At 33.3% G+C, this 25,130-nt stretch overlaps 3 protein-coding genes across 7 annotated transcripts; all 3 read right to left on the reverse strand.

The window, feature by feature from the left end:
* Positions 1-205: 205 nt before the first annotated feature.
* On the reverse strand, positions 206-5,679 carry LOC8275091 (sucrose synthase 7). Of its 2 annotated transcripts, none has more exons than XM_015723627.3 (16): positions 4,641-5,679; positions 4,403-4,535; positions 4,121-4,275; positions 3,794-3,986; positions 3,581-3,699; positions 3,271-3,487; positions 3,087-3,182; positions 2,803-2,976; positions 2,570-2,686; positions 2,316-2,482; positions 2,002-2,226; positions 1,349-1,915; positions 1,115-1,253; positions 807-994; positions 685-705; positions 206-582 (listed from the first exon to the last, which is right to left on the reverse strand). In XM_015723627.3, the coding sequence occupies exons 1-16, from the start codon at positions 4,739-4,741 to the stop codon at positions 426-428; spliced, it is 2,769 nt and encodes a 922-aa protein (XP_015579113.2). In that variant the 5' UTR covers positions 4,742-5,679; the 3' UTR covers positions 206-425. The 2 variants fall into 2 exon arrangements, with proteins under 2 accessions (XP_015579113.2, XP_002526290.3); XM_002526244.4 differs by having other exon boundaries at positions 685-708.
* Positions 5,680-5,786: 107 nt separating this feature from the next.
* LOC8275090 (lipid phosphate phosphatase 2) lies at positions 5,787-16,417 on the reverse strand. Of its 2 annotated transcripts, none has more exons than XM_002526243.4 (8): positions 16,061-16,417; positions 14,135-14,358; positions 13,916-14,003; positions 13,703-13,812; positions 13,481-13,574; positions 6,946-7,134; positions 6,799-6,858; positions 5,787-6,211 (listed from the first exon to the last, which is right to left on the reverse strand). In XM_002526243.4, the coding sequence occupies exons 2-8, from the start codon at positions 14,348-14,350 to the stop codon at positions 6,018-6,020; spliced, it is 951 nt and encodes a 316-aa protein (XP_002526289.1). In that variant the 5' UTR covers positions 14,351-14,358; positions 16,061-16,417; the 3' UTR covers positions 5,787-6,017. The 2 variants fall into 2 exon arrangements, with proteins under 2 accessions (XP_002526289.1, XP_015579133.1); XM_015723647.3 differs by having other exon boundaries at positions 14,135-14,363; positions 16,061-16,416.
* A 2,697-nt stretch (positions 16,418-19,114) lies between these two features.
* On the reverse strand, positions 19,115-22,367 carry LOC8275089 (lipid phosphate phosphatase 1). 3 transcript variants are annotated; one of them, XM_015723624.3, is made up of 9 exons: positions 22,070-22,367; positions 21,777-21,869; positions 20,942-21,166; positions 20,748-20,835; positions 20,548-20,657; positions 20,327-20,417; positions 19,936-20,124; positions 19,585-19,644; positions 19,115-19,466 (listed from the first exon to the last, which is right to left on the reverse strand). In XM_015723624.3, the coding sequence occupies exons 2-9, from the start codon at positions 21,834-21,836 to the stop codon at positions 19,285-19,287; spliced, it is 1,005 nt and encodes a 334-aa protein (XP_015579110.3). In that variant the 5' UTR covers positions 21,837-21,869; positions 22,070-22,367; the 3' UTR covers positions 19,115-19,284. The 3 variants fall into 3 exon arrangements, with proteins under 3 accessions (XP_015579110.3, XP_048228533.1, XP_048228534.1); XM_048372576.1 differs by lacking the exon at positions 22,070-22,367 and having other exon boundaries at positions 21,777-21,968; XM_048372577.1 differs by lacking the exons at positions 21,777-21,869; positions 22,070-22,367 and adding an exon at positions 21,278-21,693.
* Positions 22,368-25,130: the final 2,763 nt, after the last annotated feature.

The raw sequence follows: 25,130 nt of genomic DNA on the forward strand, positions 1-25,130 counted from the left end.
TTCACTTAGTTCAAAAGTCAAGTACCAAGGGCCAGCATGCATATATAATGTGAAAAAGGTCATGAGAATAGTTCAAGGTAAAAAGTGCCCTTTAAGCATTTGATTATGTGAATTGCTGTGTAATTTGGATTTTGAAACTGTTTTTAATAGTTTTTCATTTGGTCGTGTAATTATTATGTATTAATTGAGATTTTTCTAACATATCTCAAGAATAATTTCTTATTTCTTTTATTGCGTGATGATAAATATATACATATCATAATACAAATTTAAGGGAGAGAATAGTATCTTGGCATATCTGTATACCAGACTCATGGCCATTGACAATGTGAAGCCATGTCTAAAATTTCTTGAATCGGTTGATTATGAACAATTCGAAATAATAAGGGTCTTGATTTTGCAGGGCCGTGATGATAGATTATGCTCTAATCAGAGCCACTTTCTCCAGTGAAGAGGCTATTATACAACTTCAGTAGCATGTAATAAACAGCAACAGCAGAAGTAATCACGATCAACCACCAATTCCATGACATCCATACACGATTGCGTTGTGATGAGGACGCAAGTTCCTTCTGCTCTTTCCTGCAAAGCAAAAATGGTGAAAGTGGAAGATATAAAATGGTGAAGATCAGTCCATCTTTCAAGGGTAACAAAGCCTTAAAAAAGAATGTTAATTGTCTTTACCTTTGAGGCTGGGCCTGCGTGCTACTGTCAACAGTAACATAAAGTTAGCTTGTTTAGTTCTTTTATACTAACAAGGAAATATGTGAAGTGTGATTAGATTGAGGTAGAGTTAGATGACATGCCTGGTTGTTATTGTCTCAGGTTTAGGCTTCTCCTTCTGGGATTCTTCTTTTCGCTTAGGTTTCGGAGTTGGTTGTGATTGTGAAGATTTAGTTGTAGCAGGAGGTGATGGTTCTTGGGTTTTACTTGTTCCAGCTGATGATGAAGGCTGTTTCTGGGGTCCAACACTTGCGATGGGAACATTCTTGACCTATTGCATAAGGTGCTTTAGTGAATTCCAATCGGCAAGGATCTCAATATATTATATTCATGCTTAATGTACTAAGTTCCCACTAAGGGAATGATACAAAAATGAACCCAAATAACTCACCAAATTCCTGAAATGAAGATTGTAAAATGTTTCAATGTATCTCTGCTTAGCATGTTTTTGTTCCTTGTTTAGCTGCCTCCAAAATCCATAAACTGATCCCATGTTCAACACTTTATTTGCATAAATCTTCCATGTATAGCTGAAAGGATAATGCAAGTGTGGTTAAGGGTAATGGAAAAGTATAATTAAATGGTTGGATCTTCATAAACTAAGTAGTCGTTTAATGTCAATTACCATTCATGTATGCGTTGCAAGCCAGCTGCTGACATCTTGTTCCAACATTCAGGATCTGCCTTGCATTTCTCGAAGAAATCAGCAATCTTGTTGCTTGATTCATTTCCATTGTTGGGATCGATGTGGAAGCCTGAGACACCATCAACAATGATTTCTGCTGGTCCTCCTTGATTAGTAGCAAAGGTGGGCAAGCCACAGTTCATTGCCTCGATGACTGTGAGACCAAAGGCCTCATAAAGTGCAGGTTGCACAAAAGCTCCTTTTGTATCCGCAATGCAGCGGTAGAGTTCTCCATTGCGGTATCTGTCTGTTTGAGCTGCTATCCATCTTATCTGACCCTTAAGTTGGTATTTCTCTATCAAGGCATGCATTTTGTTTATCTCCGCAATTTCTTCTCTATCTTTTGATTTAGATGGATCAAAGAATCCAGCTACGACCACCAGATTTACCAAGTTTCTTAGTCTCTTATTCTTTCCATACCACTCGGTTAGCCCTGTAATGTTCTTCACTGTATCAAGTCTTGCCATGGAAAAGATAATTGGCTTCTTCCTGTCTGCAAGATATCCACTGTTCCAAGAATATTTATAGTTTTAAGTACAGAACAATGATATTTGTGGGCATGAAATGAAATGAAGGTAAATTCAGAAACTCACATGTGCTCATCGTTACCCTCCTTGCTATAGATTAGTTCTTCAATTGCTGGATAAAAAGAGGTTAAACGCCTCCGCTTCTCTGTGTAGGGGAAGTAGACAGACTGATCAGCACCAGGTGCAGCAATGTTGAATTTTGGATCAAAGACATTGACGCCTGAAACAACCCGGCAAAGCCCTGGCATAGTAAATGCCTTATGGCTTTCATACTGCCCAGGTCTATCCTTGCTGAGAAGAAATCAATTTTTGAGTCAATGATCAGGAAAATATCATATACATAGGCCTTTTAGAAATTGGTGATATTAGATTAAACTAACCTTCCTGCAATTTCTTGGTATGTGCTAGTTATAATAAAATCAGCTGCATTCATTGCAATCATGTCAGCTGTGAATTGACAAGAAAAGTGGTACTTGGGATCTAATTGCTTCCATTTAGCATCTGAATCTTCATACTTAGTTTTCTCCAAAGCATGAGCTATAGTTCCCTGGTTTTATAGCAGGCAAATACTTGGAACATAAGATAAAGTGATTAATTAGAGTTTACAATAGAACTAATTGAGCTAGGTTTAAACCAGAGTTATTCCAAGTCTGTTTGCCATCAGAGTTGCCACCAAGTTCCCATCACTGTAATTCCCAATAATGAGATCTGGTTTACATTCCATGTGTTCAAGGACCTTGTCAGCAGCATCCTAATGTCGGTACAGTGCAACAGAGCAAAAAAAATAAAATCAATGTACAGTCGATGAAAGCACAAAGAGAAAAGTTGAAATAAATGATGATCAAAGAAAGAAAAATAGAAACATGCCTGAGCAAATTTCTCAAGATATGGATAGATATCGAAACGGGAGACCCACTGGGGAAGTACACCTTTCTCTGTCTTGAATGGGATCCTAAGAATGTTAGAGTGCTTTGTGCCAATAATAGGCTCCACTTCTTGGTTGCATTTTGTTCCTTTAGCATCTGGAATAAGTCGTGTGACCTGGATGAACATGAGGATTATATAGAAAAGAAGGGCATTAATCCATATTCAAGTCTGTCATCCGCTGAACAATAATCTTCACTTGTGAATTGATATGTGTAGCTGCTCACCACAAGAATCTGAGGCTTCATGGTAAGACCTTGTTGCTTGATCCTGAGCAGCAGCTCTTCTTCTAGTGCTCTTACTTGGTCAAGAATGTAAACTACCTACAACATTTAACACATTATAGGAACTCATATCAGTATTTTTGGTATAAATTAAAAGTAATATGTGTTTCTGGGATATCATACTCACCTGACCACCAGTATCTGGCAATCCAAGGACATCTGCCTGGCCAAAGTAGCCATGTGGAGAGAAAATTACAATGTTGAACATGTTAGGAAGCCTGCTAAATAGCAACTCTAGTTTTGCAGGGTCTGGTGCTTGAAGCGATTCGGAAAGCAACCTCATTGTTTCTTTAACTCTTTCTGCAGTATTCCCCCATCCTTTCTCAAAGCCCATCTCTTTCAGACTAAAGAATGCCACGTTCATAGATGCAATCAGTAAATTTCTTTCTTCAAAAGGGAACATTTTCAGGAAATAAACGAGTAGTTAGACAAACGACCTCTGTTGGACATTCTTATATGCTGCTTCTTTCGAAAACACAGAAAGAACATCTTCAGCTCCGGTTAGTGCTTTTTGAAGCTTGGCAACTGTATCCAGCTTTTCATTGATCATAAGCTCCTGCATGTTAAAACAGGCAGTCACCTTTAGGTCCCAGCAGACTTCTCTTGTACTAAGCGATCTTATTTTTAAAGCATATTGTTGAATTGGGTACCTCTCCTTGATAGTTAAGCGCTAGTAAGTAGTCGAGCAGAGGCTTTGCACTACTGTAGCTCCCACAAAGGTTCGAGGACATGAATTTTGAGATGAAACTCATTCCGTTCCCAATGGAAGAAGAAAGGTTCAGGCGAGGAATCGAGAAATCAATTGCTCCAAAATCTATTTCTAAAGCATTTTCATCCTTGGCCCTGCTTAGAACAGATCGTATTTATATTTCTTTAGTTGAGCAATTATAGGGATATAGTCATTGGCGGACAAGTTGTGCTCTAATCATCACTTATCATAGCTATTTTATCGGAAGGTTTTAACAGCTTGGACGTACCAGTTTTCATCAAAGACCATTTCTTTGAACTGCAAATATTCTGAAGGGGAAATGCCATCTACATTCAGATCATCAGCGTTCACCTTAACATATTCCCAGAAACCAGGATTTGGCCTCACAGCAAAAGCAACGTAAGGCGGAATAACAGCTGCCTCCTGTCAAATTTTATATCAAAAAGAACAATTTAGTCCCTGTGACATATTCATGTTTGCACTTACCTCTATCTATCTAATATATATATATATATATACAGAGAGAGAGAGAGAGAGAGAGAGTGAATACCTGAGTGGAACTAAGGATGTAACCAAGTAACCCTTCCAAGACCTTTTTCCTTTCACCTTTATCCTGTATTGATTTCTCCACTTCTTCCATTATATTATGATGTTTCAGTAGTCTATTCCCCGATGCAGCCAAGCTTTTTTTTTTTCCGTTTAAAGATAAAAACAGCCCAAGGAGATCAAATCTCTATCTGCAAAATTAGTTCAAAAAAAGAAAACAATAGACTAGTATATGGAAGTACCTGGAAAAGCATCTCTTCATGTGATAGCGGCTTTGCCTCAATGCATCAGGCATGCTCTCTGCAATTGTTTCGGATCGTTTGATGACTGGTCCAGAAGCCATTTCAAAGAAATGTACCACTAGATGCTTCCAGAAACACAAATATTTTAATTGGACAAGCAATGTAGTTTTGTATGTTGCAATTGATGCCTCAACTCAATGTATTTATAGCAACCTGACAATGAAAATGTAAAGGCTTCAGGATTTGGGCAGGAGAGCAAGAGAAGGAACATTCAGCAGAACCGTTTGTAGGAAAGAAAAGAAAGGAATATGTAAATTGATAGAAGCAAATTTTAGATTTTCCTTTTTGTCAATATCTTAAAAGTGGAGGGAAAGAATGCTTTAATAAGATGGATGACTAATATATGCTTTTCTTCTCTTCTCATAATGTAGGTCTAATTTTTTTATTTTTTCTTTTCTTTTTATTGCTCAAAACTGAATAATTTTTGCTTTACCAGTAACATGTTTTCAGCAGCTTTTTCCCTGCTGTGCTCTCACAGTTTTAAACAATTATGCGTTGCTTGGTCTTCTTACTGCTATATGTTTCAACATTCTTTGGCGAAATATCAAGTTACCTGTTGCACTTTGCTGTTTTCACCTTTATTGCCTTTGCTGGTTGTTTTTTTTCTTCTATCTTTTTACTTGTTTTTTTTCCCTCTATGAGCATGCAATGCTCTCTTCTTTGCGATTCATCTTCACATCCAAGTGGAAATATTTTTCTTATTATTTGCATTTCATCTTTGTACCTTAATGGAAATCTTATTCTTATTATTTTTTTTTAACTTATTGTTAAAATGCTAAATAAGATGAGAGCTGCGAGCTACACAACAAGAGATAGATACCCCTTATGTGATTGAGGACTTGAACCAAAGACGCCCGACCCGCCACCTTCAGAAAGAATACAGGAAGACCAATCAACCCTAGGATTGTTCTTGAAACCATGATAGACTACCTTGTCTCTACTTCATTCATTCATATAACTTATTTTACCATGAGCATGAGGAAAGTCCACCTGATATAAGGGATGCTTGAAAATAGAAATGATCACAAAACTCCAAGTTATCCATAAAAACTGGCTGCTATAAAATAGTATCAGAAATGGAGAGTGTAAAATATAAACACACTTAAATTGAATAAATGAATCTCACTAGAAGATTATGTTCAGGGGCGACCAAGCATTTATAGTATGGATATCTGCTGATGTAAAGGAAACACATTCTGCTATAAGAAGTGAGCATTTCTAGTATAGATATCTTCTGATGTAAAGGAACAGACTCTACTAAGCTTACATAGTATGGACATGTAGTATCCCTATTTCTCTATGTTCAAAAGCCCGAAGTCAGTGCCTCCCCTCACTCTCTGTTCCCTCCAGAATGGGGCTCGTATCACGGCTAATGACACTCTGATGTTGAGAGTCAATATATACACTCTGAAGCTCTGATTGCTGGATATTAAGACAATTGGCGTTATTGGAAGACTGAGCTTCATTCCGAGATGCCGCCAGCATCTGAAAATATGCATGAGGTCCCCAGCCTGCACATCCAATATGGCACATAACAAATCCATGCACAAGTTGGACAATTTAGGAAAAAAAAAAGATTCATGCACAAATTCATACAGCATCTATTGCTCTGAATGATTGACCTCACATTTCCATTAAAATGAAAATACCAGCCTGAGACACTAAAATGTTAAAGTTTTCTTTAAATAATTAAAGTCATTAGCGTTTCTTGTTCAAATTGAATCCAATAGTAGGTCCAGAACCTAAAATGTTTACCAATTACGAACTAGATATCTTAAGAGACTTTGGGAACTAAAAATAAATTACTACGGGCACCTGCAAGGTAGTATGTATGTTCATATCCCATTGCCATAGACAGAAAACTATTGGAAAGACAGAAGAATTTGGATGCACAATTGCGGGACACAACAAATGACATATTCCAATAAACTTTGCCAGATGTGCTTATCATTGTTTTCTTTTTTTTCCTCTGTTCTGATCTAAACTTTGCCAAAATGTGCTTAGCATTCTCACTTGACAAATTTGGTATCAATCTATGAATGGCAAATCATAATACGTGGAATAAAAACATTGAAGAAAGAATATAGGAAGAACATACCATCTATATCATAAGGAGGTGGAAAGAATTGCAAGTAACAAAATGAAGCAATTGTCAGCCCTGCACAGAGAGTCAACAATGACAGAAGGTTTCATAACAGTAAGTAGTAATTGCATATTTCAGAAAATGAACACTTGACAAACAGACCTAAAAGACCACCAGCAAATACATCTTGCCAGTGATGCCAGTAGTCATCAACTCGAGAAACTCCTATAAGAGCTGCAACGAGTAATGGTAGAAAAACAATACAAAGCTTTCCAATGTGGCCCCTGTGATCAAAAGCTCTGATTTTCCCAGATAAGTACCACGACAGGAAACCAAGACCTGCAAAAGACCCTGCATACCAAGATGAAGAATTCCACTTAATTAACATCTGAATTTCAATGCCACACACACATGCTGCACAGTGAGCTTCTGCAGACAAGAATTGTAGAGCATACACATCCTTGAAGTGCCAAAGCAATGGAAGCAAAAGATACACTTTTTCTTGCTATTAGTTAACATTTACTAGAAAACGATATGAGCTTGTGAGAATTTGAAGAACCGCTTGCAAAATACAGCATCAAAACTGTTGGAAATAGTAATTCTTAGATTGGAAATATGTCTAATTCTCAGGGATATGTTAACTGTATATTAGCTGAAAAGAACGAACGCCAATTAGTAGATTACGAAGTATCCATTGCTAGGAATTCAAATTTAATCTCCTTCCATACTTCACAAGTAGCAGCTATTTCAGGACTCCAGTTGCCAGCTTCGCGGATAATTTCATTACCCTTGTAAGCAAGATCACGTCCCTCATTACAAGCTTGTACACATGCTTCTAGAGCTACTCGATTAGCTACGGCACCAGGTGTATTTCCCCAAGGGTGCCCTAAAGTTCCTCCACCGAATTTCGATCCAATCCATTCTTGGGGTCAAACAAAAAAGGATATGTAAGTGACCTAGCACAGTTCCGTAAGTTAACTTGGCAATCTAGATCTCGGCTAGGTGGGAGACGACCTGCTTTTATAGAATTAATCAATATCTATAGAATAGGAAAATAGCTGTAATTATGCCTTAGTTTGTATATTTGATTTATTTCCTTTTCTAATCCTTGTATTGCCTATTTATATAGGTGTTGTATATCAATAAGATTATGTGGTGAGAAATTATAGTTTTCAATATTCTCTCTAGTTTTTCATGGTATCAGAGCTTGGCTTGATTCATACAGCCACTCTTGATTTTTTAAATCCTTCTTCACCATGTCAAAAATTTCATCAGATTCCACTTCTTCCACGGTGCTGCCAAAAAACCCTACAACCAATACACCCAACTCTGATTCTCACTCTATTCAAATCACAAATATTCGATTGAATGGAGATAATTTTTTTGTTGGTCTCAATCTGTTCGAATGTATATTCGGGGACATGGAAAAATTGGCTATCTGACAGGAGAGAAGACTGCCCCAGCAAAGGAGGATTCCTCATATGCTGTTTGGGATGCTGAAAACTCTATAGTCATGACATGGCTTGTAAATTCCATGGAGGAAGACATCAGCTCCAAATACATGTGTTATTCCACAGCTAAAGAACTTTGGGATAATATTAATCAAATGTACTCTGATATGGGCAATCAGTCCCAAATATACGAATTGACAATAAAACTTGGTGAACTTCATCAAGGAGAGAGTAGAGTCACTAAGTACTTCAATTCTTTAAAGCGGTTATGGCAAGATCTAGATCTGTTCAATGATTATGAATTGAAATCACCAGAAGACTACAAACACAACAAAAAATGGTGGAAGACCATCGGATATATAAATTTCTTGCAGGACTAAAGTTGAGTTTGATGAAGTAAGGGGGAGAATTATTGGTAGACAGCCTTTGCCCCCTATTGGTGAGGTCTTTGCTGAGGTTAGAAGAGAAGAAAGTCGCAGGAATGTTATGCTTGGAAAGAAGGAAAGTGCCACACCTGTTGAGAATTCAGCTTTAATTACTTCTGATGCAAGTGCTAACAAAGCACTTACTGAAAAACCTTAAGTATGGTGTGATTATTGCAAAAACCCACGTCATACTCGAGAAACCCGTTGGAAGATTAATGGGAAGCCAGCAAATTGGAAGAGTCGAAAGACTGGTGACACATCCAATCGTATAATTCCTATGGCAAATGAAGCTAAAACAAGTCCTTTCAGTAAAGAGCAGATGAGTCATCTTCTAAAATTGCTAAAGTCCAATTCCTCATTCGGTAGTCCTAGTGGTTCTTTGGCTCAAACAGGTAGCAATCCTAATGCTCTATCTTGCAGTCTAAATTCTGCTCCTTGGATCATTGATTCAGGAGCCTCTGATCACATGACCTCTTTATCTCATCTCTTTAATAGTTATTTACCTTGTTTTGGGAATGAAAAAATTAGAATTGCAGATGGTAGTTTCTCACCTATAGCAGGAAAGGGTAAGACAAAAATTTCAGAAAATTTTATCCTTGAATCTGTATTACATGTTCCTAACTTAACCTACAATTTATTATCCATTAGCAAAATAACCAGAGATGCTAACTGTCATGCTATTTTCTATGACACTCACTGTGATTTTCAAGACCGAAAATTAGGGAGGATGATTGGCAATGCTAAGATGATTAATGGTCTTTACTATTTTGATGAAAATCTATTCAAGAATAAAATAGCTCAAGGCTTGAGTAGTATTAGTTCAATCTCTATTAGTAAACAGATAATATTGTAGCATCAGAGATTAGGACATCCTAGTTTCCCTTATCTTAAATATTTGTTTCCAGATTTGTTTAAAAAATTGGATTGCTTCTCATTTCAGTGTGAAAGTTGTCATCTGTCCAAAAGTCATCGTACTAATTATGTGACACAACCATACCGTGCATCAAAACCGTTTTATCTTATTTATTGTGATGTTTGGGTACCTTCCAAGATCACCACCATGTCTGGAAAAAAATGGTTTGTCACTTTTATAGATGATCACATTCGGTTGTATTGGGTTTATTTGATGAATGAAAAATCTAAAATGAAAAGTTTGTTTCAAGACTTTTACAAAATGATTGAGAACCAATTTCAAACAAAAATCAGTATCCTTCGCTTAGACAATGGAACTGAATTTAATAAATGTTTGGGGAATTTCTTGAAAGAAATGGTATTTTACACCAATCTACTTTTCATGATACCCCTCAACAAAATGAGATTGCAAAAAGAAAAAATAGACATCTTGAAGTGGCTCATGCAATAATGTTTTCTATGCATGTTTCAAAAGACCTTTGGGGAGATGCAGTTTTGACAGCATCTTATTTGATTAATCGGATGCCTACTCGTATTTTGAAATATATCAAACCTCTAGATTATTTCAAAAGAACATTTCCTGCATGCAGAATTAACTCTGACTTATCATTAAAAGTTTTTGGGTGCACTGTTTTTGTTCATATACCAAACAAGTTTCGATCAAAAATTGATCCTAGAGCAGAAAAGTGTATTTTCATAGGGTATTGCCCCAAATAAAAAAGAATACAAGTGTTGTAATCCCCATACAAAAAAGATATTTGCTAGTATAGATGTCACTTTTCTTGAAAATCAACCTTTTTTTGACAAAAATTATCTTCAGGGGGAGAAAAGTAAAGAAGAAAGATTTTGGGAAATTTCTTATTTGTTACCCAATCCTATTATCTTTGATCCTTTTGTTGTTAAACAAACTCAGGAACACTTTATTCAAAATTTTGAAAAGAAGGACAATTCTAGTCAAAATGTACCACAATTAGATGAGTCACAAACAGGGGGAGAAATACTACAAAGAGGGAAAATAAGTCCTGAACATGAGCTCATGGTTTATTCTCGAAAAAAGATTCAGCAAAAGGGTAAAGAGTTGTCTATCATTATGTTAGAAAACCAATCAGAATCTCAGAATGAAGGTCCTTCAAATGATTCAGGTAATTCTAGTCCTCATGATTTTTCTCATTCACCTCCATCAGACCTTGATATTCCTATAGCCATTAGGAAAGGAACCTGAACCTGCACCCAACATCCTATTGCCAAATATTTGTCCTACCACAGACTTTCCAAAAATCATAGAGCATTTATTTCTAATGTATCTAACTTGTTTATTCCAAGAACCATTAAGGAAGCTATTGGTGACTCAAATTGGAAGTTAACAGTTATGGAAGAGATAAATGCTTTAAAAAGGAATGGCACTTGAGAAGTAGTCAGCTTACCAAGAGATAAAAAGGTTTTGGAGTGCAAATGGGTATTTATAGTAAAATGTAATGTTGATGGCAGTATAGAGTGATATAAGGCCAGACTCGTTGCAAAAGGGTTTACACAAACCTTCGGAATTGACTATCAAGAAACCTTTGCTCCTGTTACCAAACTAAACTCAGTTCGAGTTTTATTATCCTTGGCTGTGAACTATAATTGGCATTTACAACAGTTAGATATTAAAAACGCCTTCCTAAATGGAGACTTGGAAGAGGAAGTATACATGAGTTTACCTCCAGGTTTTGAAAAAGAGTTTGGTGAAAACAAAGTCTGTAGGTTGAAGAAATCCTTGTACGGTCTTAAACAATCCCCAAGAGCTTGGTTTGAACATTTTGGGAAGGCAATGAAAAGCCATGGTTATTGCCAAAGCCAAGCAAATCATACTATGTTCTATAGGTATTCCAAGCAAGGAGCTATCTTAATTGTTTATGTGGATGACCTAATTTTGACAGGTGATGACTATACCGAGCTAGAAAGATTGAAGAAGGGACTTGCCAAAGACTTTGAAATTAAAGACTTGGGAACATTAAAATACTTTCTTGGCATAGAGTTTGCAAGGTCTAAAGAAGGTATTTTTGTTACTCAACTCAAATACATACTTGAGTTACTCAATGAAACAGGTTTGCTCGGTTGTAAAGCAGCTGAAACTCCAGCAGAACCGAATATGAAATTACAGCATGCTAAATCTGAAGATGTGATAAATATAGAAAAATCCCAAAGACTTGTTGGAAGACTGATTTATTTATCTCATACACGTCCCGATATAGCATTTGCTATAAATCGAGTTAGTCAATTCATGCATTCACCAGGACAAGAACAATTTGAAACAATATATAGGATCCTAAGATATCTAAAGGATCCACGTGGTAAAGGTCTATTGTTTAAAAAACATGGGCATTCTTTTGTTAAAGTTTTATACTGATGCAGACTGGGCAGGGAATGCTATTGACCGGATATCTACATTAGGTTATTGTACTTTCTTCGGAGGGAACTTAGTTACATGGCGAAGCAAGAAACAAAACGTGGTTGCGAGAAGTAATGCTGAAGCTGAGTTCAGAGCAGTTGCTCATGGGATTTGTGAAGTATTGTGGATAAAAAGGCTGCTAGAAATTCCATGCGATCTACCAATGAAATTGTATTGTGACAACAATGCTGCCATTGCAATTGCTCACAATCCTGTTCTCCATGATCGAACTAAATATGTGGAGGTTGACAAGCACTTTATCAAGGAGAAGATTGAAAAAGGGTTGATATGCATGCCACACCTACCAACCACTGAGCAGATTGCATATATACTTACAAAAGGATTGCAAAAACGTCAATTCGATCACTTAATTAGCAAGCTGGCAATGGAAGATATCTTCAAGCCAGCTTAAGGAAGAGTGTTGGAAATAGTAATTCTTAGACTGGAAATATGTCTAATTCTCAAGGATATGTTAGTTGTATATTAGCTGAAATTATAGAATTAGTCAATATCTATAGAATAGGAAAATAGTTGTAATTATGCCTTAGTTTGTATATTTAATTTATTTCCTTTTCTAATCCTTGTATTGCCTATTTATATAGGTGTTGTATATCAATAAGATTATGTGGTGAGAAATTATAGTTTTCAATATTCTCTAGTTTTTTTTGCTTGCTATTAGTTAACATTTACTAGAAAATGATATGAGCTTATGAGAATTTGAAGAACCGCTTGCAAAATACAGCACCAAAACCACTGCAAGTTCAAATTACTTCTTATTTGATCTAACGGAACTTAAAATGTTAGGAAATAAAAGAAATATTCATACATTTTTATCAAGAAGAGATTATCAAATAATACAAAGAATGAATTAAAGCATTTATAGAATTGTAAAATCACTCAGATTAAAGGGTGTTAAAAATCCATAATAGACCATTTTTCTTTCTCGCCTTCCTTTTTCCCGGTGCGGGTGCATTTGGTGGACTCTGTTGAACTACTTGAGAACAAGCCTGGTTTATGGAAACAATTTAATGAAGCCACATAACAAAAGCCTCCCCTATCACTATTTGAGAAAGTATTCACCATTCACCAAGTCAATCCCCAATATAGTCCAACTATAAGAATCAATTAAATATGGAAATATCATCAATTTAATTTAATATGGAAACATCATCTAAGATTCTGTAGAATTTCTAGGAAAAATATTATGGCCAAAACCAGATTAATGGACATTCAGTAGTACATCGAAGAAGGCTAGGTAATTTTACTTTAGCAGCCTCAAAAATGTAAAAGCAAGTATTATCTAGATAGAAGAACAGAAAAGCCAAATCAGGAACTCCTATATATTACATCACTGCTAGGACAAGGGCTTATATCAGTGATTCTTACAACAAACATTATTAAACTAAAGAAAAGTGGCCACAAGTAGAAACCCATGCATTTACTGAAGCAAACAGTTCTTTATAAATTGGGCTACTTACAAGAAGTATGTCCACTAGGGAAACTTTTATGTCCTTCCCTAATGACACTCTTCAATCCAGTACACATAACATCAGTTGTGATAGGATCAAACACCTGGAAATGCAACAAATAGTTACTGATTTAGTAAAAAGAGGAGCATAAATAACAACTCAGTTCTGCAAATTGAGCAAAAGAATATAGAGGAATGAATATCAGGTTAGTAAATTAATAGGAGAACCTACTCGCTTGCCATCTGGAAAACAACGCCAAAAGAAGTCAGGTCTAGGACGACCCACTGCATCTTTAATTGCATCAGTTAAAACTCCGGTGATAAGCACAGAAAATAAAAGGCCTGAATATCAATTTCAAATATTGATGGTATTAGTACAACATAAAAATTAGGTAGATAAAAGAACTAAAAAAGAAAAAAGAATTAGAAGAAGATTCAGGAATACCCAAAATAGCATGGTGCAGATCATAGACATCCCTCCTGATGAAGTAGTAGATAATAATGATGGTAAAAGGCAGCAATATTGCAACAATCTATTGGGAGAAAGAGACGGAAGGTGAAACATCTTTCAGTAAGGATTATGAAAAAATCTGTTTTTTTTTTCTCTTAGCGAAAAGTAAAAATTTTTGATACAAGGTAATATTTCTTGAAGTTTATAACATACAGGAACAGCCCAAAAGGGGACAGTATTATCTTTCAGCGGGTATGACAGGTCTGTCAACATATCCTTCCCAACAAATCGGTGAAATGGTTCTATAACATTTAAAATGACTTCTATCACCACAAGCAGTGCAAGAATCCACCAGTCATGCATATGTGTCCTGGCAACTTTGACTCCATGGGATCTTACAGTGTGAGCACCCAACTGAATCTCTGGCATTTTGGTCACTGAACTGAAACCAAATTAAAAGATTAGCTATAGAAGCAATAATTTACACTCCAAAATGTCATTGGGGCAAATAGTATACTGATAGGTAGACATGTCAATATGCTAAAGCTTTTACTTTAAAAAGGAATCATAAAAGATGATCACTAATAGTGACAGAGGTCGCTAGTTACGACATGATAGTCAATATTCAATAGCAATGAAATAAAAGAAAAAAGCAACAAAGAAATGCCAACAGTGAATTGGTTACAGAAAATGTTCACCAGTTAAGCATGTGAAAAGCTTATATGGAAATGCTTGTTTGTGCATGTGTATAAAGAGGGACATATGTCTGTTTTCTGCTATTATGCAGTGACAGTCTCTTGAGGATTGCAAAGAATTCATAGAAGGATAATTAACTAAATGCTTCCTTGTAGTGAAGAAAAACTGTAGTTAAACTGTTTCAGCTCATGTCATTGCACCAACTGTAGTAGAGCACAGTCAAGCCATAAGTAGCCTATAACACAAAGGGTATATCCAACAAACAAGTCCAAGTCCACAAGCAACCATGGCTTAATCACAACAAAAACTCATGGTCAGGCTTGGCTTAACTGCATCGAGACACTAACCCCAAACCAAAAGGACAAGGGTGACATAAAACCTTTTCATGCAAGCCAGGTTCCGTCTTGGTTAATTGATGTGTTAGAGCAAGGAGAAAAAGTTTCCAAAGAAAATAAAATTCTCTTTTCATAGTTTAACAGTGCAACAGACCAACTGAAACACACAATAGTAGCAACTTTGAATCTTATAAAAAGAAGGCCTTGTACAGAAACTGCAGCATCACTATGTGGCATTTTTGAACCAAAGAGTGAATTAGGAAAAATTACAAAAAAAAAAAAAAGCAAGAAAAAGAAATATACAACTCTATTGCTTAATGAAGTATATATTAGTAAATCAATGAAGCAAGATTCCATAGAAAGAGTGATATCGAGCAGTATTTCCAAGTTCCAAAGTCTAATCAATTTCTTTATTCGAAACAAAAATTAACATGTTGGACTATCTTATTTAGCAATGAGAAAGCCCAAGATTTGCAAACTGTATTCAAATATTAAGGCATTCAAGTCAATGTTGAAAATCTAGGTTCTCAATATCTTATGTAGTTTTCTGCTCTCATATTTTGTAGCCTCTTAGTTGCATCATTAGGGTGCATAAATTATCCAAAATAAACACAATGCCTGAATGCCTCAATTTCACAGCATAAAGATACACCAAAAGAATTATACAAAATTAAATTTAAAAAAAAAAAAACCCAAAAATTTTGATATAACATGCTTCCTTAAATTTGTATCTATAATCAAACAGGAAAAGAAAAAGAAGAAAAAAACAGTTACATGAAGACTGTTAAGTTCAAGCAGTCAGTGCAAACAGATAATAAAATAGGGAGTAAAGTTGGCGTAAGCAGATGCACATATTAAATCCCACTACAACTAGCCAAAATCAAAAACTAAATAAGTTGATTGAGCGTCTTTCAAGCATTTTGCAATATCTTTCTTTTTGCTTTTTCCTCCAGTTTCTCAGAAGCCAAACAGCTTTTTTCATTATTTAAAAAAAAGAAATCACAGAAAGAAAACATGCATTATAACGAGAAGCAGAATGAAAACACGCTGAAAAGAATTAGAGAAACAGAAGAAATTGAAATCAAATAAATAAATAAATAAAACTGACCTGAAGAGAAAAAGGAGAAACGGGGGGAGTGAGTGAGCGGAAGAACAGAGAAAGAAAAAAAGCAAGTGAAAGTGGAAGTGTTTTTAAAGCAAAAAATGAAAAAGGAAAAAAATCAAATGGAGTTTTCTTGCTTGCTGTCTTCTTTTTCGCAGAAGATCACTTTGAACGCGTATTGTTTTTATAGAAATTTAATTAATGAATAAATTACAGCAACAGTTGGATTAGAGGAGTGAGTGGTGAACTTGAGCAGTGTGAATTTTGAAAGGAAAAAGAAAAGACAATAATTAATTCAAAGCTTTGTCTCCGGCTATTTCTTTTAGTTTCTTGTGCCTTAAATTCGGGTCGCTTTCTCAGAATCCTGCTGTTTGTTTCACTTTGTCTTTCTCTAACCCATTTAGCATTTTTAATTATTAATATATAAATACTGAAGCATAAAATTTAAAAAAAAAAAAAGATTAATGAAAAAATGAAATTTTAATAATATTTATTTAAATTTAAATTTTTAACAATATATTTATTATTACTGTTAAAAGTTGCATTAAGACTAATTTTTTGTACTTTTTCTACAAGAAAAATAAGTTTTTTCATTGAGCTTTAAAAACTATTCTTACAAGAAGAAAAAAACTGATAAATTTATTTTATACAATTAAGATTGTATAACATTTATAATTAACTAATTTAATAAGATTTTTTTTATTTTTAAATAAATTTTATATTAATCTATTGTTATATTTTTAAATATTAAAATGTTTTACATTTTATTATTAATAATTTATATCTTTTTCATATTTTTTAATAGAATGAATTCGTTACTAAATTTCTACACTATAAGTTAATAAATATTCTCTGAAATTTCTCCTTTATCTGTAAACAAAAATTAAGTAAAAAAAACATTCATTTCGTCGTTATGGTGAGCAAAGGGCGGCGGACGGCAAGGGGCGAGAGGGGGCCACCGCCGACGAGAGATGGTGAAATGTTGTGGGTGGGGGGTTATGTTCATGAATTGTGTGCTCTTAATATCCTAACACCAATCATTTGTTTTAGAGAATAATTATGAGATCTGACAACCATAGTTCACAAGATGTATGAACACATGTTTACACAATCTTATTTCAAGCAATTTACAGCTCGCTGCATCAATATTTCCTTTTTTTTATTCAATATAAAATAATAATAGAAATAGCCCATTATTAATATTTATTTAAGAAAACATATCTAATTATATAAATCATAAAAAGACTAATTAATATTATAAAATACATCTAAACCTTACTACTATCGTCTCATAGGAGTATTATTATTTTCATAAATATTAATAAATGACAGACAATTAAATTTAAATTAAATTTTTTATTAATCGATACTTATTAAAGCTCTTAATTGATAATATTAAATTCTGCTAAACAGCCAATAATATTAGAAAGAATCGAATTCAAATCTCTTCAAAATTGGATATATATAATTATGAACATTTGTGGACAACAATTACTTAGTCAATATTGCCTTTATGGTAATCTAATATTATTCTTTTCTTGGTATGGTGTGAAAGAAAATTTGTTCTTTTTCTATACGATTCAACTCCTTTAAGAAAAAGAAGGTGACGGCAACAAATGTGTTGATTAGAAAGAAAGAAGGATACAATGTTATTAAAAGTTGATAAAAGAAACCACCTACTTCTCTAAATAGAATAGTCCCCGTTGGCATTTAAACTCGATTTATGCTATAATAATATCATGACATAATTATTACGTAAAGCATACTCTTAAGAAAATAGTAGCAATCGAATGAGTCATTGCTTTTGACAAAATAAAAAAATAAAAGAATTCATATCATTGTCTTTTTAATTTCGATAGCGTTATTTAATATATTATATTATCAGTAATTTCTGTAAGAACTAATAAAATTATATTTTAAATAATTATATGCTTAAAACTCATAATATAAATAGACATATACCGTAAATTTTATATAAATTGCTTCTCGATATAATTTTTTTTCCTGGAAATTTATTAAAATTCCATGTCAAATAAAATATTTTCCTAGTAAAATAATCGAAACAGTTAATTAATTGAAAAAGATTAGCCCTTTTTTTAAACTAACAAAATTAGCTTTCTTTATTCATAACGTAATGAATTGGTCTTTCCAACCCAGTTAGGTAGAAGGGTCATTTGAAATTGTAATAGTTTTTCAGGGGCTTGTCGAAGAATATGCAAACAATTTATTTAATTTAAACTCTCATGCTATTATACTACTTGAACTAATAATTAATTCTAATAAAAGCATCAAAGCTGGAAGGTCAAACCCCTAAATGGCATGGCAACAGAAGATGATCACCTGATTAAGGTCATAATTAACTGATTAACTAATAATATAATAACCACGTGGATTATATAATAGGGTAATACCATTTACTGTTGCCAGTCTCAGTAAGCAATACAATATCAGGTTTATATCGTCGATTAGGATGGGAAGGGTAGGAATGGTTAGGTGTTCATAAGTTTCCCCTTCTATGCCTGATGCATCATGCCTGGTGATTTCTTGATTTACATTTTCTTTCAGTACCACACACAAACTTGCAGTATACTTTACGTTGCTAGCAAATCTAATTGTCCACAACTATATATTGATATGCTTCAAGGCGTATTAGAAGTAGGAAGCGCTCCGGTGAGAGTTTTACGGATAAAAATAATTGTTGCCGATTTGATAATAATCGAGTCACGTTGCTTCTTAAGGCTGAACAAAAAAGCATGGCGTAAAGATTTAAATCTCAAATATCATAATTTCATCCTAGTTTTTTTTTTTTAAGAAAAAAGACGATGAATAGGATTTTAAAATAATTATCTATATCATTAATAAAAAAAATTAAAAACATTTCATGTTCAAGTTGAATATGATAAATTATATTTATAGACTATTGATTTAAAATCAATAGCTGAAATTTGCTATTCAATAAAAATTATCCATTCTTTTAATTTTAAATTCAAATTTTTAATAAAATCTTAACCGTTCCATTTAAAATCAACGATCTATAACTTGACCATAAAAGGCTCTCAATTAAAATAAAATAAAATAACAGCGATTCTACTCTGTTTGTATTGGCAGCAAAAAAATTATCCCCAATGTGTATGTACATATCACCTAAAGTCAGGAAATTAGATGGTAAAAAATTAATCACACACTACATAAACATATTTCGACAGCAGAACAAGACATATACACAACGTTCATCTCCTTCCAGATTCCAATTCGTCCAACGACACAAATCCTTCTCCGTTTTGGCTGAGTTGTAAATTCACGACCTGTGCATCCATGGCCTGCACATTGAGTGAACTGCCAGTCTGCTCTGTGTTGTTTATATTACAAGGTGACTCCTCCAAAGCTCGGAAATATGCATAAGGTCCCCATCCTGAAATAGTAGAAATTCACAGATAATGAACGATTTTTCCTTATACTAATAACAGATAGATTAAAATGCCACTGAGTTTCTGCTCGAAATAGTACTGATGAAAAAAGAAATGAATTACCTTGTTCATGATATGGAGCTGGGAAGAATTGCATATAGCAAAATGCAGAAACCACGAGTCCTGCAACGAATTATAAGATACTACTGTGAAGTCTTAATAATTCCCTAGTTTTCCCCCTTCTAATAATTCCATTTGTTTGACGATGAATAAATAGAGTAAAAGGTTCACCAATTTTTCTGAAAAATGGAAAAAATATGTTTTTTTTATTCACCATTTTTTTCTGAATGCATCAAAAATGAATTATAAAAATGGTTTTCTGAAGAATTTTCCCGTGAAACAAACATAGATTAAGGTAAATATAGACCAAAAGGTGGCTTTTAAAGAAAAGAAAAAAGAAAAAAAGGTTCTGACCTAAAAATGCTCCAGCAAACACATCCTGCCAATGGTGCCAATAGTCATCTACACGAGAGATGCCGACAAGAGCAGCAGCAAGTAAAGGCAAAATAAGAAGGCACAGTTTTGCCACATGCCCTCTCCGATCAAACGCTTTAATTTTGCCCGACAAGTACAATGTTAAAAAACCTAATCCTGCAAACGACCCTGCACATCAAATCCCCCATTAGACCCCATTTGTCGGATAAATCATTACGCGGTCCTAGTTTATCACGTTATTAGCCGACCCGTTTTAATGAAATTATAACATTTAATCTCACTTTTACATGTTATTAACTAGGATTAGTAAATTAATGTCTTCTCTAATTTTGTAAAGTACAGAAAAGAAATAGCAGGAATTGTTGCTTACATGAAGTATGGCCACTTGGAAAACTCTTATGTCCTTCCTTTATATCACTGTCCTTTCCATGACATATTACATCTCCCAGCTGATCATAGAACTAAACAAGGCCAAAAACAAGTTCAGGAGATGACAAAATAATTATCAAGACAAAAAGGGAGGGAAAGAAAAAAAGAAACATAAGTGAAACGTTGTAACAGAAAAGCATGACAGGAAGGAGCAGAACATACTTCCTTTCCGTCAGGAAAGCAACGCCAAAAGAAATTTGGTCGGGGTCGGCCAACGGCATTTTTAATTGTATCCGTAATGACAGCAGTAATCAACACAGAAAATAGCAGGCCTGCGCTTCAAATCAACATACACAAATCTTCAGTTTTTCATATATAAATGGCTTTAGGATCAAGAAATTCATAAATGGAAACAGAATTACCTAAAATGCTGTGGTGCAGATCATAAACATCTCTCCTTCTCATATAGAAAAATAAAAAAATGGCAATAGGCAACAAAACTGCATACAACTGATCATCAAAGGCAAGATAACACCATTAATCACAGCATCAGAATACAAGGGTATGAATAGAAAATTTGTTGAATTCTGAAGAAAATATATTAATTAAAACTTACCGGGACAGACCATGTAGGCACTGTGTTGTCTTGGAACGGATACTTAAGGTCTTGCATCATATCTTTTCCGACGTAACGATAAAAAGGATGGATGATATAGAGAACAATCTCTATAGCACCAAGTAGTAGTAATATAAGCCAGTCATGCATATGGTTCTTTGCCACTTTTGCTCCATGAGATCTGATAGTATGTGCACCAAGATCAACCTCCCTCATTCTCCGTTGCTGGAAAGAAAAATGGCATATATCCGACCACTTAAAGTCAGTAAATTTGCAAGTAAATGAAGCAAATTTATGTGAATATGAAAGGGCAGACAACTATCAGCTTGTACTTACAGGCAATTTATTGCATTCAGATATTACTGCTTGAGGTTAACTTTTGGCAAAATACCTTATCAGCTTCCTCCAAAAACAGTGCTGATATCAACTAAAAGAAGAGGGATTGGCTGATTTTGTTTGGTGGGATGTGTCAAGGGTCATTTCAAACCAATTTTCCAAGTTAGAATTATCTCTAACCTCTCTGTTTAAGTACCACTAGGTGGATGGGACTCAATACTCAATGCATAAGTGTAAAAATTGTTCTTTTTTGTTTATATATATACACCAGTTGTTGGTACAAAGCCAGAGTTACTAATAAAAATCAAGTTGAAACTTGAGAAAACAACTAAATCTTTTAGTCCAATTCAGAGATGATTAAGATGTTGACAAAAACTGCCTTCTAAATTTCAAGTTGATAAAATATCATCTAACAAATATGATAAAATTAATTAACTAAGCAACTACCACTAAAGAATAACATATAAATGATAAACGTCTACTAGTAAATTCAACAAACCTGAAAGAAGCCAGGGAAATTCTGAAGAGGAAAACATGACACCAGTCTCTTCCAGGCCATTGATGAACAAACTAATTAAACGGAGCAGCGATTCTGTAACAAGAAAAATATCATCAAGATCACTTACTGTCAACAAAAAAAAAGAAAGATTCTGTATCTTCACCATCGAAGATTAGAAAAGAAAAGGACAAACAAGTAAAGGAGTCTTAAACAAGACAAATTATATATATACAGACAGATTTTTAACCCAAGAACAAGAAAAGAAAAGTTGACCCGTCAACAAATGTATTCACCTTAAAACTCAAAAGGATATTCGGATTTGAACAGTAACCAAATAATCGCAGGGCAGAGAAAGAGACCAGTTTTTTTTTTTTCTTTTCCTTTTCTTGAAATGATTTTCGTTTTTTTGGCGCCGGATGGTTGGATTGTCAGGTAACCGTTAAGAAACAAAACCATGCAATGCAATGTATTAACAGGAGATTGCAGTTTCACTACTGCTCCTATGTTATTGCTGTTGGTGTGTACTTGGACTTATACATATATATATATATGACAGGATACGTGTATTAAATTATCAAATATCAACCGTTAAAAGCCCAGACTAGTCTGGTGACCATATATAGGCTACCTCCGATTTGTCGACCATTTCTAATTCGTGTGGGTCCTTTGTTGACCATTTCTGGTTAATATTCTCATGGTACCCACGCGATGAAAACAATCTATTAGGAGAGGAAATTTCAGAGAAACTAAAATGTTAACGTCGTCGTTTACTAATGTGGGGAGGGGGGGATCGGAAAACGCGACGTTTGGAGAGTACCACGAGCCACACCGGATGCGGGCTAAACGACATGACACTGTGGCCGTTAATGGAAATGATGTACAGTATTTGGAAAGTACATGGAAGTTACTGCAACTGCAGGGACATCAAAGGAAGTTGGAAAAACTGCATAGCAAATATTTGTGATTGGTCAACGTTTTCGTGGCGGTTCCAGAAGTGTCTGGATGTGTTGGATGATTAAAGACCTGTGAATATGGAACCGGCTTCTGATGATTGAAAAGTCGAAAATTGAATATTGAAAAGTAATTAATTTTCAAATTTCATTTCATTAAATAAAAAAGAAAATTATAAATGGCCGAGAGCCAGAAGAAAACTATATAGAATGAAGTGGTGGCGCCCTAGAATTGAGGAACCTCACCTCATGGTCACGGGCCAAAAAAAAGTGAAAAATTTGTCCGCTCGGACCATAAGCTTGGAATGAAGTCTTGAATCACTAATGATTACAGATTTTGCTTGCACACTGCATCTCTCAATATATATATATATATATATATATATATATATATTACTTGTGAAAATAATGAGTAATTGCTTTTAAGTCAATTCTGATTCTAATGTATAATTTAACTTGAAAAAAATATATATTTTAAATTAAAAAAGAAATGAAAAATAGTTATAAGCCTTATGAGCACAGCAATAAAATAAAAATTAATAATTAACACTTAAAACTTAGATCGAATGGTAAAAGTGTTTAATTTTAAGAGAAATTTTTTTAAATTTGGATTATATTGTACACACTAAATAAGTTTTTATTTTTATAGCAAATATAAATGAATAATTATTTATATTATGTGACTTACAATCAATCTCTTAAATTTTTAAATTTCCGGTGATAAAGAAAATTGATTATTATTTTTATTTTAGTATTTATTTATATAACACTTAATATTTTAAGTTTTACACGTGTAGTAGACGTTGATATAAATTTAAAAAAATTTATTTATATTAAATACTTATTAACTTATATTCATTAAATATATGTTAAATGTTTATTATTTAAACATTAAATATTCATTTTTTGTTAATTTAAGTTTATTGAAAAGATATATGTACCACAATATAAATATTTATGGTATAATTTTAGCTTATTGTTTTTTGTTTACCAACTGTGATTTATATTATGTTTATATTATATATGTTCATTTGAATGAATTAGTGGGTAATGATTTTCATTAATGACGAATATTCATTCACAAACTAATGAATATTATGCTTATAAATAATGAATGTTTATATCAATCATAAAATTTATTCAAAATGCATCACAAAAATAATAAAAACTTCCATAAGTAATTAATATTTTAATTTAAAAATATTGATTAACATTTATATATACAAACAATGAAAATTATAGTATCCGATAATGAATATTAAATTTAACACTGATGAATAACACATAAAACAAAATGAACATAAACATTAGCCGTAATGAATATTAAGTTCGCAGACAATGAATATTTAAATATAAAAAAATTAATTATTAGATAATTACATCTAATGGACATTATACAATATATAGAATTGAACATTTTAGTACATGTAAAATAAATAAAAGAATATTAATATGTATCTCGTCTAATAAAATTTTGTTAACACGTGTTACTTTTGATATGTTTACTTATTATTAATATGTAGAATTCAAATCTATATATAATTTTATTCTTTTTATTAATATTGATAATTTTTATATTATTCTATTAATAAAATATTAAAATATAAAAACTAACAAAGACGTTAAAAATATTTAACTTATTTTTTTTGAATATTTTAAATAATTATAAAAATATTAAAAATCTATTTAATTTTATATATAAATTTAATTAAATATTATTTATAATAAAAATAACTACGACGATAGTACAAGATAGGTAAATGATTAGTTTTTATAAAAATATGAAAAAATTATTTTTAATAATAATATTAATTTTAAACTTAATTTATTATAATTCTAAAAATAAAAATCTAACGTGTCAAAATAAATTTTTTAAAATATTTATAGTAAAATAATTATAATAGTCGTATAATATGTAAATAAATAATTAATTTTTATAAATATATAAAAAACTTATTTAATATATAATTTTAATATAATATTAATATTTCTAAATTTATTTTATTATAATTTAAAAAAAATAAAAATGCATTATATAATTTAAAAAAATAAGGGAAGAAGTGAGGACAAAAATCCTTTTACGTTATGTAATTTGAAATAAAGTGAAGAGTAGTTTATAAAAGTGGACCTCAAATCAAGGCGTATTTTACTCTCTCCCTCGCCGCCGTGTTTTACTCTCAAAGTTGTTAGACTAAGAAAGGATTGGGCCCATACTCATTATGGGTAGTTTAGGTCGGGAATACAAACATAGGAGCACAAAAAGAGCCCAAGACTTAGCACCAAGCCCAACACTTTCAAGAGAGTCCTCCACCATGTCTCAAGAGACCAAGACTTTGTGAAGGCACCCTGTCCTCTCCAACCCCATAAAATTGCATCAACAAAACATCAAGATGAATTCCCTCAT

This window comes from Ricinus communis, chromosome 4 (genome assembly GCF_019578655.1).
Source record: "Ricinus communis isolate WT05 ecotype wild-type chromosome 4, ASM1957865v1, whole genome shotgun sequence".
Classification (NCBI taxonomy): Eukaryota; Viridiplantae; Streptophyta; class Magnoliopsida; order Malpighiales; family Euphorbiaceae; genus Ricinus; species Ricinus communis.

Coding starts and splice junctions, on each gene's coding strand:
- LOC8275090 (XM_002526243.4), bottom strand. CDS start 14,350: ATGCCAGAGATTCAGTTGGGTGCTCACACTGTAAGATCCCATGGAGTC. Junction 14,004..14,134: donor TCCCCTTTTGGGCTGTTCCT/GTATGTTATAAA, acceptor TTCTCCCAATAG/ATTGTTGCAATATTGCTGCC. Junction 6,212..6,798: donor ACCTCCTTATGATATAGATG/GTATGTTCTTCC, acceptor TTGGATGTGCAG/GCTGGGGACCTCATGCATAT.
- LOC8275089 (XM_015723624.3), bottom strand. CDS start 21,836: ATGGCCTGGAAGAGACTGGTGTCATGTTTTCCTCTTCAGAATTTCCCT. Junction 21,167..21,776: donor ATTTCCCTGGCTTCTTTCAG/GTTTGTTGAATT, acceptor TTTTCTTTCCAG/CAACGGAGAATGAGGGAGGT. Junction 20,125..20,326: donor TCCAAGTGGCCATACTTCAT/GTAAGCAACAAT, acceptor TTTGATGTGCAG/GGTCGTTTGCAGGATTAGGT.
- LOC8275091 (XM_002526244.4), bottom strand. CDS start 4,741: ATGGCTTCTGGACCAGTCATCAAACGATCCGAAACAATTGCAGAGAGC. Junction 2,483..2,569: donor ACAGACTTGGAATAACTCTG/GTTTAAACCTAG, acceptor CTATAAAACCAG/GGAACTATAGCTCATGCTTT. Junction 1,916..2,001: donor GAGGGTAACGATGAGCACAT/GTGAGTTTCTGA, acceptor TTCTTGGAACAG/TGGATATCTTGCAGACAGGA.